The 16,038-nt window shown below is 39.4% G+C and overlaps 2 protein-coding genes across 2 annotated transcripts in view; one reads left to right on the top strand and one right to left on the bottom strand.

Annotated features, from left to right (window-relative positions):
* Positions 1–3,679: 3,679 nt before the first annotated feature.
* Positions 3,680–11,481, top strand: LOC119426027 (triosephosphate isomerase). Its single transcript, XM_037693588.1, has 7 exons — positions 3,680–3,796; positions 4,925–5,048; positions 5,694–5,793; positions 7,748–7,865; positions 8,774–8,859; positions 9,540–9,627; positions 11,363–11,481. The coding sequence occupies exons 1-7, from the start codon at positions 3,685–3,687 to the stop codon at positions 11,479–11,481; spliced, it is 747 nt and encodes a 248-aa protein (XP_037549516.1). The 5' UTR covers positions 3,680–3,684.
* A 2,211-nt stretch (positions 11,482–13,692) lies between these two features.
* Positions 13,693–16,038, bottom strand: part of eno2 (enolase 2) — a gene marked incomplete at its 5' end in the record, with an annotated part of 167,193 nt that continues 164,847 nt past the window's right edge. The window contains 1 exon segment of the mRNA XM_037692920.1: positions 13,693–14,492. Within this exon segment, the coding sequence (XP_037548848.1) occupies positions 14,423–14,492 (70 nt within the window).

The following is a 16,038-nucleotide window of genomic DNA, read 5'->3' as shown; positions in this document are numbered from 1 at the left end:
CTAACCGTCTGATTGACCGCGCACTAACTGGCTGGTTGACCGTGCACTAACCGTCTGATTGACCGTGCACTAACTGGCTGGTTGACCGCGTACTAACCAGCCGATTGACCGCGCACTAACCGGCCAATTGCCTGTGTGCTAACTGGCCAGTTGACCCTGCGCTAACCGGCCGGTTGAAAGACTTTAAAAAAGTCCAGATGGCTCACTGCCAGCGACCCACATGAAGATTAACTGGACTCAGCCGCTGCGTCAGCGGACGTGCGCGGCCGATGACCGTTAGCAACTAAAATATTATAATAAGTAATAATCTGCTGACTGTTGTTAATAAACAATAAATCTTATATCTTCCTTTCTTTGAAATACGTTTTTAAAACTATCGTGTCAAAGCGATTTGCTTACAAAGGCAGCAAAAGCTTAATTATTTGTATTGGGGGGGGGGGGGTCAGGCCTGTAATCACAATTAATTGATCGGTTTTGGGTCGGGCTCGGAAAGAAATGATACGGGTTCAGGCCGAGCCGGATCGGATTTTTTTTAGACCCGAATGCAACTCTACTAAAAAGCTGAAACTTTCAGTTGATCACAGATTGACAAGTTTTTAGTTTTTAGCTAAAATCAATGAAATATTCACTTCTTCTGTCAACTGTCAACATTATCTTTGGAATGGGCGCAGACTGTCTTTGTGTCAGGCTGCTGACCTTTTTTAAAAACTGGTCCAAGTTGTTTGTGTCCACACAGCACCGGTCCATCCCTTGAGTTCAGCAACCGTTCTGTGGATTCTTCACATGTCAGAGCTAAATGGTTTAACAAGCAAAAGGTTTCATCTAAAAATAGTATAACTTTAAAAAGCCTGAAGAATATGAGGAATTTAAAAGATCATAAAAAGGCAGGCTGCTTGGAGGAAAAACATAGAAATTAAGGGTGGACTCAGGTTTACATGGTTTCTAATCATTTTGTTAAAGAGAGATGAGACTTTTTTCACCTCTGTTAAACAAAACCAGCTGAAGAGCTGGATCTCCAGTTTCTGTGGAGCGGCTCTGCGGTTTCTTCAGAAGTCTGAACGTCCGTTGCTGCACTGACCTGCAGACGTTCAGTCCTTAGGATGGACCAGCCTCTGTCTGAAAGTCCTATGACGTCAAAGCTTTGACAAACATTACAAAACTGGTAAGTTGTGTGTTGGTCACGACAAAAACACGCCATATTTCTGGAACTGCTCAAGACATTCAGATGATCTGGATATTATCAAAACGTAGCTTCAAGGCTTCAAAGAATCTGTGATGGTGTAGTGAACTAGGCCTGAAGGTCAAATCCTGACCTTAAGGACTTTATGGGACAGAAACTGTCATTTCATTGATTTGAATCCAGAAATACAGGTTGACCCATCCTGAGACTTTCTTTCTTGAAAATTCAAGTGAAAGAACACTCTCTTTTCTATTATCATTACTATTTTACAAATGTTTGATAATCAAAGTGTTTTTAGTTCAAACCATTTTAGATGTTGCAGTGAACTAATCATTTTTTATTAACTGTGAAACAGTAATAATGATTTTTAATCCTCATGCAAAGTTAGAATTCCTGTTAAGGTCTGTTACAGAGTAATTATGCATTTTCTGATTTTCTGTCTTTGAATGAGCAGTGTAAGTTGGTCCAAGGTTGGAGTCAAACGCAAACAAGTTGTTGGAACGAACTGTCATGTTTTTAAATCCTCTCAGACGTAAATAGAGAAGCTGGCACCTGTTTTCCGCCAACTCGTCTAAATATTCCTCTCGTCTGTCTGAAAACATTTTCAATCTGTTCCATAACATTCTTGCTGTTTTTCTAACTCCTAGTGACCTCTTACGTCACAAAAACACACCCCTGTCTGGTTGAAACGACCAATCAGGAAACTCCCAAGTGAACCGGAAATAGAGCCCTTTAAAGGTTGGTACTTCCTAGTTCAACGCAGTCCGGTTTGAGTCGAGTTGGGAGTTGAGCTCCAGTCGTTTGGGAGAACAGAAGTCCAGCCATGATTCAAAGCTCTTTCGAGTATTGGGATTATGATATCTTCCACCTCTGAGTGGAACTCTGACGGACTCCACTCAGGTGAAGTCCACTCGTGAGGTGAATTTGTGTCGAACAAGTAACGTCACTACTTCGGACGATTCACAGCTGTTCCTACGGAGACGCTGAAAGGGTGCGTTAAATGGAATTTCGTATCAGGGAGACATCTCCAGGTAAAAGAGATTTCTATCACCTAAGTGTACCGGGGAAGAAGCTGGGGAAAACCCGGAGAGTGCCGTTCTGATGCTGACACAAACATTCTCCCTCATCCATCTTTTTCTCCCTCTAAACTTCATCTTTCCATCTTTAAAACTCTTCTATCAAGTAGAAATTAATCCAGATATTTTTAGAAATGTCTGAAGCAAAGTTTTTCAACCACCGCCGTGTGGTTAATGTCTGTTGTACTGCTGCTAGCTAGAAAACAATCGCCGTATTGTTTACTTCCTGTAAAACTGATTAATAAGCTGTCGTTATTTTCAATTCTTGCCAATTAATGTAAATGTGTGATGTGTTAAACTTGATTCTGTTAATAAATGACCCACTGTTGTTGGTGAGTCAAAGATAATTAACGTCTCACGTCACATTTTATTAAATTCAGATGCACGTCATTATACAGTCCAGAAAAATGAAAGAATCCGTTTAATTTATGAATATATCAGCATATGTTCATTCTACATCTCGTGGCCTATACCGGGGAAGAAGCTGGGAAAAACCCGGAGAGTGCCGTTCTGATGCTGACACAAACATTCTCCCTCATCCGTCTTTTTCTCCCTCTAAACTTCATCTTTCCATCTTTAAAATTCTTCTATCAAGTAGAAATCATTCCAGATATTTTTAGAAGTGTCTGAAACAAAGTTTTTCAACCACCGCCGTGTGGTTAATGGCTGTTGTACTGCTGGAAGTAACAAAACAATCGCTGTATTGTTTACTTCCTGTAAAACTTGCTTAAATTAGCCATGTTGTTATTTTCCATATTTTACCAATTAATGTAAATGTGTGATGTGTTAAACTTTGATTCTGTTAATAAATGACCCACTGTCGTTGGTGAGTCAAAGATAATTAACGTCTCACGTTACATTTCTAAATTCAATGCACGTATATTATACAGTCCAGAAAAATGAAAGAATCCGTTTAATTTATGAATATATATCAGCATATGTTCATACTACAATGGTATCACTGAACATTTACTTTTCAGCTGATGGACAAGTTATTATCCAAACAGCACTTATTGTTCTCATTGTTCACAACAACAGTCAGGTCTCTCTTGAAAATGAGTCTTCAATGAGCCTTGACTGAGCATGAACTTTGTTACATGTATGGTTCCTTTCGGCTGCTCCCTTCTTCAGGGGTCACCACGGTGAACTAACTCTCACAAAGACTTGGCAGTTACTCCAGATGCCCTCACTGACACAACCACAGACCCCTAAGCTACCACATGTTTTGTTTGGTTGTTTGTTTGTTTTTTCCATGAGTTTTCAGTCTCTTCAGCAGGGGGCAGTGAAGAACCAGGAGGTTTTCCACTCGTCATAATCCCAGCCCAGAAGAGCTCTGATCTCCTCTGGTGCAAGGTGCTGATATTTCCCACTGCCCTTGACCTACACACCAGCCGGACCTCGACCTCCTCTCCTCCCCGGGAACCAGACATGGCGCTCCGCAGGTTCTTGGTTGGAGGGAACTGGAAGATGAACGGGACCAAGGAGAGTCTGGGGGAGCTGATCCTGAACCTGAACACCTCCGACCTGCAGGAGGAGACCGGTAACAGACTGATCAATAACACTGATCGATCACTGATTGGCAGGGTTTTAGTATGGAGGAAAGTGATCAGGATGGTGTAATGCGGCTCAGACCGAGTCACGTGATCAGGATGATCCGCACAGTGCAAAGTCACTAAATTATAGCGAAAGTTTGAATAAGCAGAAAACCAAGATTTAAAAATTGTTTTAACTCACTTTGTTAATGCAGCTTGTTCAAAGTCTGAAATAATGCAGAACATTTACGGTTGAGTATTAACTTTAGATGCTTTATAATAATTTCTATGTATTGTGATGTAATGTTCTGTCATCGTTGTAATTTCATACAAACATGAGATGAAATTATTTGTATTGCATTAAATTTATTATAATCCATTATGCAACATCATCCCAATAAGGCCAAGACTTTTATTGTAACTATTTTTATTCAAAGAGGAACTGGAACACACCTTTTTCTGATAGTTTTTAGATACATAAATGGTTATTTTTCTCAAAATTTAGAGTTTTTATACAATTGTTGAATAAAGATTTTAGTTATGTGCTTATGTGGGGTGATTTATCAGTTTAAAACAAACTCCAATAAATATTTTCAGTTTGGATGGATGGATGGATGAGAGTATGTGGGTGGATGGATGGATGGATGGATGGATGAGAGTAGGTGGGTGGATGGATGGATGGATGGATGGATGGATGAGAGTAGGTGGGTGGGTGGATGGATGGATGGATGGACAAGAGAAGGTGGATGGATGGATGGATGGATGGATGAATGGATGAGAGAAGGTGGATGGATGGATGGATGGAAGGATGGATGGATGGATGAGAATAGGTGGGTGGATGGATGGATGGATGGATGGATGAGAGTAGGTGGGTGGATGGATGGATGAGAGTAGGTGGATGGATGAGAGAAGGTGGATGGATGGATGGATGGGTGGATGGATGGATGAGAGTAGGTGGATGGATGGATGGATGGATGAGAGAAGGTGGATGGATGGATGGATGGATGAGAGAAGGTGGATGGATGGATGGATGGATGGATGATATCTCTAAGGTCACATGAGTTCAGGACTCTTTGTGCTCAGCGGTCCATCAGTTCTGGCTGTTAACACGTTTAACCTCCAGATGTTGTGTCCAGAGGTGGTGTGTGCTGCTCCCTTCATCTACCTGGACTTCGCTCGGTCCTGTTTGGATCCTCGGATCAGCGTCGCAGCCCAGAACTGCTACAAAGAGTCCAAAGGAGCGTTTACCGGAGAGATCAGGTGTGTCGTCCTCTGAGGGGAAAAACACAAACACAACAAATCAGAGAAAATGAACATTTATTTACTTATTTACATATAAGACTGTTTTTATTTGTTGTTTGTATTTGTTTTCCATATAATGAACAGTTCTTTTTTTTATCAGTGAATTATTAATGTCCACACCTTGTTGTAAACTTATTTGCTTTATTATTAACATTCTAACTTTGCGTCACGATGGGTGGAAATAACACCTAATTATCTGCACTAATGTTCAAAATGGTAATGTGATACTTTACTTTTAAAAAACTTTGTCTAAGAATAATATATTGTATAATATAATATTATTAAATTGAAACTTTATGAGCAGCCATCTCAATTAATGATCAATTATTTATCCATTTTTATAAACTGAAAATATCACTTTAGCAAAAGTCTTCTCAAATATGTAAAATAGCTGTTTAGTACGAAAATATTTGATAAATATGAACATTGTATTTGTTCAGATGAGACAAGTTATGTGTTTTAAACCAACAGACCTTAAGAGATGATTTGTTTGAAACGATTAATCACAAATAAACATTTATTTAAGTCACAGCCTGGAGAAAACTCCTGATTTGGTTCAGCGTGTTGTGATGTGACTCACCTGTCTCCATGCTGTCCCTCCAGCCCCGCCATGATTAAGGACTGCGGGGCCGACTGGGTGGTCCTCGGACACTCGGAGAGACGCCACGTGTTCGGGGAGAGTGAAGAGCTCGTCGGACAGAAGGTGAGGCGTTTGGTTTCTGTTGATCTAAAACACATAGATGCTTCAGCTGATAATGGTTTGGCCTTAAAACATTTAATAAGAAAGTTTTAGGAAGAAAAAAACGGCTTTAATTTTGTACATTTTTCTCCAACATATTAAAAATATATTTTAATAAATAAAATTGGCATTGCATTTAAAAAAGAACTTACTTGAGTTGCAGGTCCTTACTTTTATTACTTCAGCTTTATTCAAAGTTTTACAAAAGGTGTATTAGGGTCATTGTTATTAACATGAGCCAGTGGGTGGGGCTTAAGTTTGAAGACAAATCTCAGAAATTAATTGTTAGGGAATTTTTGGTCAAAGTTTATGGATATTTTCAACTACAAGGGCTGAGAATGTTAACTCTGCCCATGGACCATATATTTGGGCTTGCAGAAAGCGGGATGAGGAGCTGGGCGAGGCTGCTAAGTGCAGCTGTCGCTTCAAGGACGCCTCCGAGGCTGTGAGCTCAGCTGAACTGATAAGAGTCTAAAAACAAGCTGCACACACAGCTCATGGCAGCTTCTCGTGACTGGTCTTCATATGTACCTCCTGTATATCTGTGTAACTTCTCCTGAAAATCTGTCCTTGCAAGTAAAATACCAGTTAAAAATCTTCTCCTGTTGTCGAGTGTGGCTCATTTTGAGTAAGTAAGATAAAGCAAGAATATTTTTCTCCAACATTAATGACATAGATTTACAAGAAAAAACATGAATGTTGTCTTATGTTAAAAATTCTTTGTTACAACCTCGGCTTCAGACGAGCCCCCAATTGTTGCAACCTCGATCCCGGACGAGCCCCCAATTGTTACAACCTCGATCCCGGACGAGCCCCCAATTGTTACAACCTGGCGCGACAACAGCCACCAGGATGTATATGAGAGCTTCCACTCACTCTGCTCTCCCCAACCAGCAGCTGACCCACTGTCCCTCATCAGATTAATTAGTGTAAATAGTTTTATGAGGAGGTTGTAGGGGTGAGCTCTCACTTTATTTTTAAGACCCTTTTCTCATGCTTTTCGTTAGTTTAGTTGAGGTTAGAGACCTGTATTTTGTTTTTTCTTTTTCTTCAGGTAAGAAAAAAAAATTTTAGTTAGATGGTTTTGTTTGTCGTTTTGGCATGGGTTCACCTTGATGTTGGTAAGACTCCAAAGACGTCGATAATTTTCACAATTGTAAATAAAATCACAGTTCTAACATACTGTTATGCTTTGACTCCGTGACTACTTGAGTTGTGCAGAAGGTGGAAACACCCATATTTAATTACATCCTGGTGGCTGTTGTCGCGTCAGATTGTAACATTCTTGTATTTGTATTCTCATTTTACAAAAACAGACATTTATGTGAAACATCCTGTGAAGTCATAAAATAGTGAGACAACAAGTTAAAGCTTCCAGGATGGTGCTACATGGCCACATATTAAATAAATGAATAATAAATAAAGTTTAAGGATTATGACTCATGTTTTGAATGCTGGATTTTTTTTTGTCAGATTGCAAACTGTCTCAGTTTGCTGATCTTGCAGCTATAACAATGTTTCCGCTCAACTCCCTCGTCATCCTTTCGTCGAAGCCATGTTGCATCTCCCTCCTCACCAGTTCCTTCTGTTATATTTATTTACAGCAGCCCTCATATTGTACCAGAGTACAAACAAATACAAGTTAATATTTTAGAATATATCCATTAAAAACTAAACTTTTAATCCTTACAAATCATTTTATGTAGTATATTGTATCAGTGTTGAAACCTTCATATGTTCAACAGGATTTAAAACAATAAAAAAATCCACAACAGTTAATTTAAAAGTCGCCTCGGTCGGTTGATGTGAAATTTTCACCGTTGAGGCTGTTTGTTTGCTCCCGTCATTCTTCCTGCACAAACTGATGTTATTTCTACAGTCGTTGCATGTTACAGACTCACCTGTAAACTGTCTTCAGGTGGCCCACGCTCTGGAACATGATCTGGGTGTGATCGCCTGCATCGGCGAGAAGCTGGAGGAGCGAGAGGCCGGAACCACCGACGACGTCGTTTTCACTCAGACGCAAATCATCGCAGGTTTTCTAAAAAAAAATCACTAATCTTCTTTCTTTTTTTAAAAAGAATCCTCAAATATTAATTGAAATTTGTAATATTGTAATTATAACAACACAGTTTAAAATTTTATCATGACAAACACCTAAAACATCTAAATCAGTTTGACTAAATACAATAATATAGTTTAATGAAAGCATTTGTTTTGAAATATTGGTCTTTATTTCTTGGGTTAACAGTGATTAATGAGTTTATTGGTAAAAGATTTGCATCTCTAAGATAAATAATTGTAAAAGTTCGTATTCGTGGAGAATTTATAGACGCAGCTTCAGGGTATTTTCATCCGAACCTGCACCTCTCTGGCATCTTTAGCAGTGGTTCCTAGCTCTGGTCCCTGAGGAACACCATCCTGCATGTTTCAGTTGTTTCCTGCTCCAATACGCCTGAATCAGTGATTTAATTACTTCTTTAAGTTCAGCAGAAGCCTGTTAATCACACTTTCACTCAAATCAGGTGCGTCAAAGCAGGAAAACAAGTAAAACACGCAGGACGGCGTTCCACAAGGACCATAGTTGGGAACCCCTGATTTACTGTACTCTGGATGGTATGACCTGATTAAGGCTGTTTTCTGTAACATGCTGGTCTCGTGTGTCTTCCTTCTGAGCCAAAAGTAGGCTGCCGACTGATTCTAAATGTAAGTAGGTCAGTGGTCTCCTGCTTTCTGCCTCTGTCACGCATCTGCAAGGCGACTAAAAGACAAGCTTCAGATTTTAAGGATGATCTCAGCTTTACGCTGCCTCCAGGACACCTCAATCTGAATTCAAGTGTCGGGTTATGAAGGATTATTCCTCTGTAGATGTCTGTGTGAATCTAAACTCGTGGCTTTGTGAGCTTCAGTGTTTTATCTGTAATTCTGGGCTGTTGTGTTGCAGAGAATGTGAACGACTGGGGGAAGGTGGTTCTGGCGTATGAACCGGTGTGGGCCATCGGCACTGGCATGACCGCCACACCTGAGCAGGTAAAAGCAAAGAGGAGCAGCAGCTGTGGTTACTCATGTTGAATCTGGTTTCATTTCACGTGCCTGTCAGGTTTTTATACGGAGGAACATTAAAGTCAACGTGAAAAAATTCAGTCTGACTTGAAACTTGACTGAATTTTAAAATAAGTCAAGTTCTGTTAACAGAAAATATGAATTCAACATGTAAGAAAAGTGACCTTGAAAATAAAATGAAAACAAATAATAAAAATCCAAGTTAACAAGAAGGGAGAACTAATAGAAGTTTAGGATGATGGACAATTCACTGTTATAAAGCTGTCTGTCATTTTATAAACAAATAAATAAAATTATTGTCTATTTATGATTTATTCATCTAGATTTAATCTTTATCTTCACCTATATTCAGTTTTCTGATTCCTCACCTGTTAGTGCCTAAAATCAATGAATGTAATTAAGTAAAAAGGAAAATGTTAGAGTGGTTCATTTCATTTAAATTAGGTGATTATTTAATGACCTTGAATCAGACTGTTACCACCAAGAAAGTTATTTTACAGATTTATGACGTTAAACGGGGGCAACACAATAAAAAATATGTTTTTATTAGGATAAATAGTTCAACAAAATAACCTTCTCTTGTGTTTTGAATGGATTATCAGATTTACTTGTCCGATAATAAATTATTTCTGTTTTGTTTGTTTCAGGCTCAGGAGGTCCACGAGAAGCTGAGGCTTTGGCTCCGAGCAAACGTCTCAGACGACGTTGCCGATTCTGTTCGCATCATTTATGGAGGTAAAACACTCATTTTAGTCCTAATCTCACGTTGAAGCAGAAATTATGTACTTTTTAGCGTTTATTTCCAACTCTGTAAGGATTTTTCTGCTCAGAGTCTTTGCAAAGATCTGATGAACGTTTTCTTTATGGTCCGGGACGTTTCTCTACCGTAAATGAGCATCTTCATGTTTCATTCACTTATAACCCAACTAGTTTGTGCTCCACACCTTTCTGACCAATCAGGGCAAAGCTAACCTTTCAGGAAATGTTGTCTTTGAAGAACAGGAACAACAAAACAAGGTAGAGTTGCACAAAATCAGGCAAATAATGTGATTTTATCATTTTAAGATTTGACGTTTTGTCATACTCTAAAATAAAAATATGACCTCATAATTCAGGATGTTTAATCCAGATTTGTGTAACGTTTGCAAACCCTTCATGCTATGATTGGCCGCATGATCAAACGTAAAACATTTAAAATAAATCAAATAACGACACGGTTCTATCTCCTGCATCCAGTTGCTACTGGTTGTGGTTGACATCAATAAGTTCAGAGATTTATCCCTCGTTGGTTCTTTCAAGAGGTCCAGATATCATCACAAACACACTCCAGCACTTTCCCCACGGGTGCCGTTGGGTTTGACCGTTATTTTTTGCTGTAATGGGTCGAACCGTGCAGCTCTGCTCAGTTTAACCCACGGGGTCTCCTTCTAAATGTCACCTTGTTCTTCCTCGTTAAGCTTTTCAGCGTGGCCATTTGGAGCAACTGAAACAACCGTCATAAAAACTTAAACTACACCCATGGCTGTATGAAGCAGCCGTCACGTGACTTGCATGATTATATTTCACCAAACTGTGGAAAGTTTTAAAGAATTGACTCTGTAAGTTTACATGGTGGAGCTGAATGAGTGTAAAAACCTCCCAGAGGTTAGAAAACAGTCAAAGTGTGGGTAAAACTAAAAAACTGAAATTAAACAGCAATGTGAGCTTTGTTTCCTGAATTTATACATCTAAACCGTTATGATGTCAGTTTATAGCGAATTATAGTCAAGAATATTTTGTACTGTAGGCAAAAAAAACATATTTTACTATCAATAAGAAAGTACAACATCCTTTTGCTGCCATTAAACTAAAATACAGTAAAGTTGTAAATATATATAAAAACTTAAAAGTCATACTATCCTCATGTGTGTGTTTTATGACTGTGATTACGAATTATTTTATTATTTATCAAAAGTGATATGCTTTAAAATACACATTTTTTGGTGTATGATGCAGGTTATTAACACAATTTTATATATTTTTTGTTTGAGTCACAAATTTGTCATATTTCTGTTTGATAGAAATGATGGATTGTGTTTCTCTTGACAGTTTCTGCTGCAAAAGCTGTAAAAGAAACAAAAGTTGTAAATATTGTTGTTGTTTTTTTACTTGTAACTCATCTAAAACAATTAAAGCATCATTAACCAGATGTTAACAATAATATATATGATGGCTGAAAACAAAAAAAACGACTCAAAATGCATCCAGTCTGGATATAGAACAGTGTTTTACTATTTTCATCTTCTTTTAAACTCTAAAAATCAACTTGTGAAAATGTTGGCGTTCCTGATACTACAACAAAAAACAGAAATATACCAAGTCTTTGTTGTCTGGACTATTTATAGTTTTTGAATGCTATTTAAACATTTATTTCCCAAATATAATAAACGCAGGTTAATTTTCCCACGTATTGCTCATGGGTTGTGTCCAGGTTCGGTCACGGGAGCGAACTGCAGGGAGCTGGCGTCTCAGGCGGACGTGGACGGCTTCCTGGTGGGCGGGGCCTCCTTGAAGCCGGAGTTTGTCGACATCATCAACGCACGTGCATAACGCACAATAAAACTGTTTATCCACATAGTTTTCTCTGTAAGTTATAATTAAAGTTTTATGGACATAATATTGGTTAATATTTTAGTGTTTTCTACCAGTAAAGCCATTTTTTAAGTGCAAACAAATAAAAATATGGTGGAAAAGAGTTTGTTTGGTGGCTTGTTTTGCGTTTGTTTTTTCAGGGTCTGTGTGAATTTAATTTGCAACCCCTGTTTCTGAAGAAATGGAAAAGATCTCTGTAGTTTTTTTTTGTAAATCAAGTTAATTATTTTGAAAAATAAAGATTACAACAACCAAAAGTTACAGTATCTTTGAAAAGAGCTTTTTCTTTCATGAATGTCTAAATAACACAAAATATGCAGAAGTGGTGAGATTGTGCACAAAAATATTAACAAACAGGAAAACTGCATGAAAACTAAATTACTGTATTTTCCGGCATATAAGTCGCATCAGTCAAAAAAAGCATCATGAAGAGGAAAAAACATATACCGTATTTTCCGCCATACTGTACATGTTGCACCGCCCTTTAAGTCGTATCAGTCCAAATATGTCTAATGAAGTGGAAAAATCCATAAATACGTCACTTCGCCGTATACGTCGCATCTATTACGCGTCACCGCTGACAACCTGGAAATGTGGGCCGTTGTGCCAAAAATCGATGGGCTGCCAAATTGCGGCCGCAGAAGCGTGCATGTGAGGAATTTAACAACAATTTATCAAGCTTAACACTTAAAAACAATTATTTTTGGCTCCAAAGTATAGTAAAAGTGTGTCTCAGTCTAACTTTTGCTTAATAAATGCACTTTAATGGTCAAATTAGCTGCATTTCGCGGAGGCGGTGCTGCTGGTTTAACTTGCTCCAAGCAGCGAGCAGAATGAAGGTGGGGTATATGGCAAGCCAATTGTGTCATTAATAGCTGGTGAAGATTCTCAGTCATCCAGGACATGGTAAATTCAAAACAGTTCAAGAAGTAAACAATAAAGTATAATAAATAAAGTCTAGTTGTTTTTGGCTTGAACTTTTTTGAATTTGTCATTATAGCCATGTTTACCTATTACATGATACAACGACATGCCGTACTGCTACTACTACTCTGCTGCCATCAAGTGGCTGAAAGTGGTACTGTTGTTTTTTTTTTTCAGTCAGAATGAATGGAAATGGTCACATCTCAGCCAAAAAATGGTTTATAAATATGGGAAAAATTTCCATAAATACGTCACTTCAGCCTATAAGTTGTAGGGCATGTAAATTATGCAAAAAATTATAGGGCGAAAAATACGGTAAGCCTTTTCGGCGTATAAGTTGCATTTATAATGTGTCACCGCTAATCTTTTGCGTTTATTATGCATTTATTTAATGATCAAAACAGCTTCATTTCACCAGGGCAGCGTGGCTCCATCCATCCATCCATCCATCCATCCATTCATCCATCCATCCATCATCCATCTATCCATCCATCCATCCATTCATCCATCCATACATCCATCTATCCATTCATCCATCCATACATCCATCTATCCATCTATCCATCCATTCATCCATCCATCTATCAATCAATCCATCCATCTATCCATCCATCCATCCATCTATCCATCTATCCATCCATTCCTCCATCCATTCATCCATACATACATCCATCTATCCATCTATCCATACATCCATACATCCATCTATCCATCTATCCACCTATCCACCCATCCATCCATCCATCTATCCATCCATCCATCCATCCATCCATCCATCCATCTATCCATCCATCCATCCATCCATCCATCCATCTATCCATCCATCTATCCATCTATCCATCTATCCACCCATCCATCCATCCATCCATCTATCCATCTATCCATCCATCCATCCATCCATCCATCCATCCATCTATCCATCGCAGCTGGAGCTTCTAGCTTTCCAGCGTTCCTCCACTGGCACCAGCTGAGTGAAGCGAGCGCTCACGGGAGGACTCACTGTTACAGTTCTTAGAAATTTAAAGTGTCAGTCAAAAATTGCGTTATGAATATGGAAAAAAAAACGTATCTAAGTCGCAGGACTGGCAAATCTATGCAAAAAACTGTGACTTATACGCCATAAAATACGGTAGATACAAAATGAGCTGCAGGAAGAAACAGGACGATGCTGTAAATTGTAAATTACTATTTTTATTTCACAATTTTTAATTGTCAGTGACAAGCTTTCTGATAAAGATTTCTTCTTTCTTCTGTTTCGACACTACTCTGTGGACATTCAGGGGGAACCAAAGACACTCGAGTTCAATTTATTTTTTCTCGTTTGAGACAGAGGCAGGACTTCAAGCATGAAGGACACGTAATCAGGATCACATCGGTGTGAGAAGCAAACGGAACACAGACACAGACGGGACGAGGAGGAGGAGGAGGCTCAAAGAGAGGAGGAGGAGGTGAGAGGAGTGGAGGTGAGCGCGTTCACACAGTTACAGCGTGGAGTTTTACCGTGTTCACTCAGCTGCATCATCCTCGTTTTGGTCTTAAAAGTTAGACATTTTCCGTCTCTTTCAGTCTAAATTATTCTACCTCTACTTATTAACGTCTTTGTTTTTACAACATTAATCTTTATTTTTGCAGGTTTCTCTTCCGGCTGGACGTGAACTATCCCTACAGTAACAGTGCATGTCTGGCTTTTATAGTTAGAAGGTATTCCCCTGCATGTGCATCATCAGGTGTTGCATCTGTGCACGTTGGGTGTGTGTGCGAGTGTGTGTGTGTTTTATGTGCATACAGTTTCACCTCCCTTTTTAAGTGCAGTGCATAAATGTGTTCGTTTATTTCGCTTGGCTCTTCGGCGGTCGTGTTTTCCTGAATTTGCGTGGTCGTTCTTTGTACATGGCTCATTCCTTGTTTGTCGTTGGTGTCAGTTTGTGTGGGCGTTGGCGTGCACGAGCGTGTGTGAGTCATTCGGCGGTCGGTTTCACAGGGCGCTGGGGTTCCTGAAGTTATGGCCTGCGAAGCGAGCCTGGTCGCCCAGCTCTTCTTCAATCCTGCGAAGAACAGAAGGGCAGAGAGAAGTTTGAGGCTGAGTCCAGTTACCAAAAGAGCTAAACAAACAAACAAACGTTTTAAGACGAGGACAAGGATTTTTGATTACTGTATTTTTCTGCCTATAAGTCAAGGCTTTTTGCATAATTTGCATGTTCTGCGACTTATTTATGGATTTTTTCACAGATTTATAAACCAGTTTTTGACTGAGATATGACCGTTTTCATTCATTCTGACTGACAATATTGAGCACTACCATTTTCAGCCGCTAGATGGCACTCAATGTATGGCATGCTGTTGTGTCATGTAATAGGTAAAAGTGGCTATTAATGACACAGTCGGCTTGCCATATAACCTGCCACCTTCGTCCAACTCGCTTGGAGCAACCGTCAAATCAGCTTCGCTGCGCCGGCGAAATGCAGCTGATTTGACCATAGAAGTACATTTATTAAGTAAAAGTTCAACTGAGACACACCTTCGCTATAATGTCGAGCAAACACACAATTGTTTTTAGGTGCTTATCTTGTTAAATTTCGAAGAATTGCACGGCGAGTCCTCCCACGCTCGCGTCAATTTCCGCATATCGGCTTTTAAAATGCAGATGATTCGACCGTCAAAGTGCATTTATTAAGGAGAAGTTAGACTGAGACACATATTTGCTGTAATTTCGAGCAAACAAATTGTTTTTAAGTGTTAATCTTGTTAAATTCCTGTTAAAGTCCTCCTGTGCACGCTCCCATGGCCACCGTTTGGCAGCCAATCGATTTTTGGCACAACACCGGCCCACATTTCCAGGTTGTCAGCGGTGACGCGTGATAGAAGCAACGTATTTATGTATTTTTCCACTTTATTAGACATATTTGGACTAATGCGACTTATAGGGCGGTGCGACGTGTACGGCGGAAAATACGGTAGTCAGTTTTACCCCTCAGGTGGTGTTTTCAGGGTGTGGGTTTTATTAATCAAGACATCTTCAAATCTCCAGCAACTTGTGTCATATTTAAACAAGAACTATTTGGGGTCACCAGCCTCTGAAACAGATATTTTCTGGGTCAGAAGCAGAAAAGTTTAGGAACAAAATGACAAAACTTCAACTAATAGTTCTTGTTGAAGCTAAAATGCTATTTTGTTTGTCCAACTGTGTTATTCTTGTTTACAGTTCATAAATTAAACCAATAATAGGAGCGAGGTGTGTCTTTGCAACAGTCTGCTGGTAACCAGGCCAATTTTTTTTACCTTTATTTATTCAGGAAGTCTCATTGAGTCACGAGGACTCGTTTTCAAGAGACCTGTTTGGGAGCAGATGGTGGGGGTTAAGGGCCTTGCTCAAGGGCCCAGAGTGGGGCAAATGAGGGTAGAGACAGGTGTGGGCGTTTCACCTTTTCCACCCACATTCTGATGTTGTCAGTCCAGAGAATCGAACTGGCAACCTTCCAATCACAGGCCCACCTTCTCTAGGCTCTAAACCACCACTCCCCAAAAATTTGGCTTTATTTTGAAGGAAAACAGGAAGAACTCATGAATCACTCAAGACTTTTGCACAGTAAA

This window comes from Nematolebias whitei, chromosome 19, assembly GCF_014905685.2.
Source record: "Nematolebias whitei isolate Nwh7 chromosome 19, NemWhi1, whole genome shotgun sequence".
Lineage (NCBI taxonomy): Eukaryota > Metazoa > Chordata > Actinopteri > Cyprinodontiformes > Rivulidae > Nematolebias > Nematolebias whitei.
This window is presented reverse-complemented; position numbering and strand designations above follow the sequence as displayed.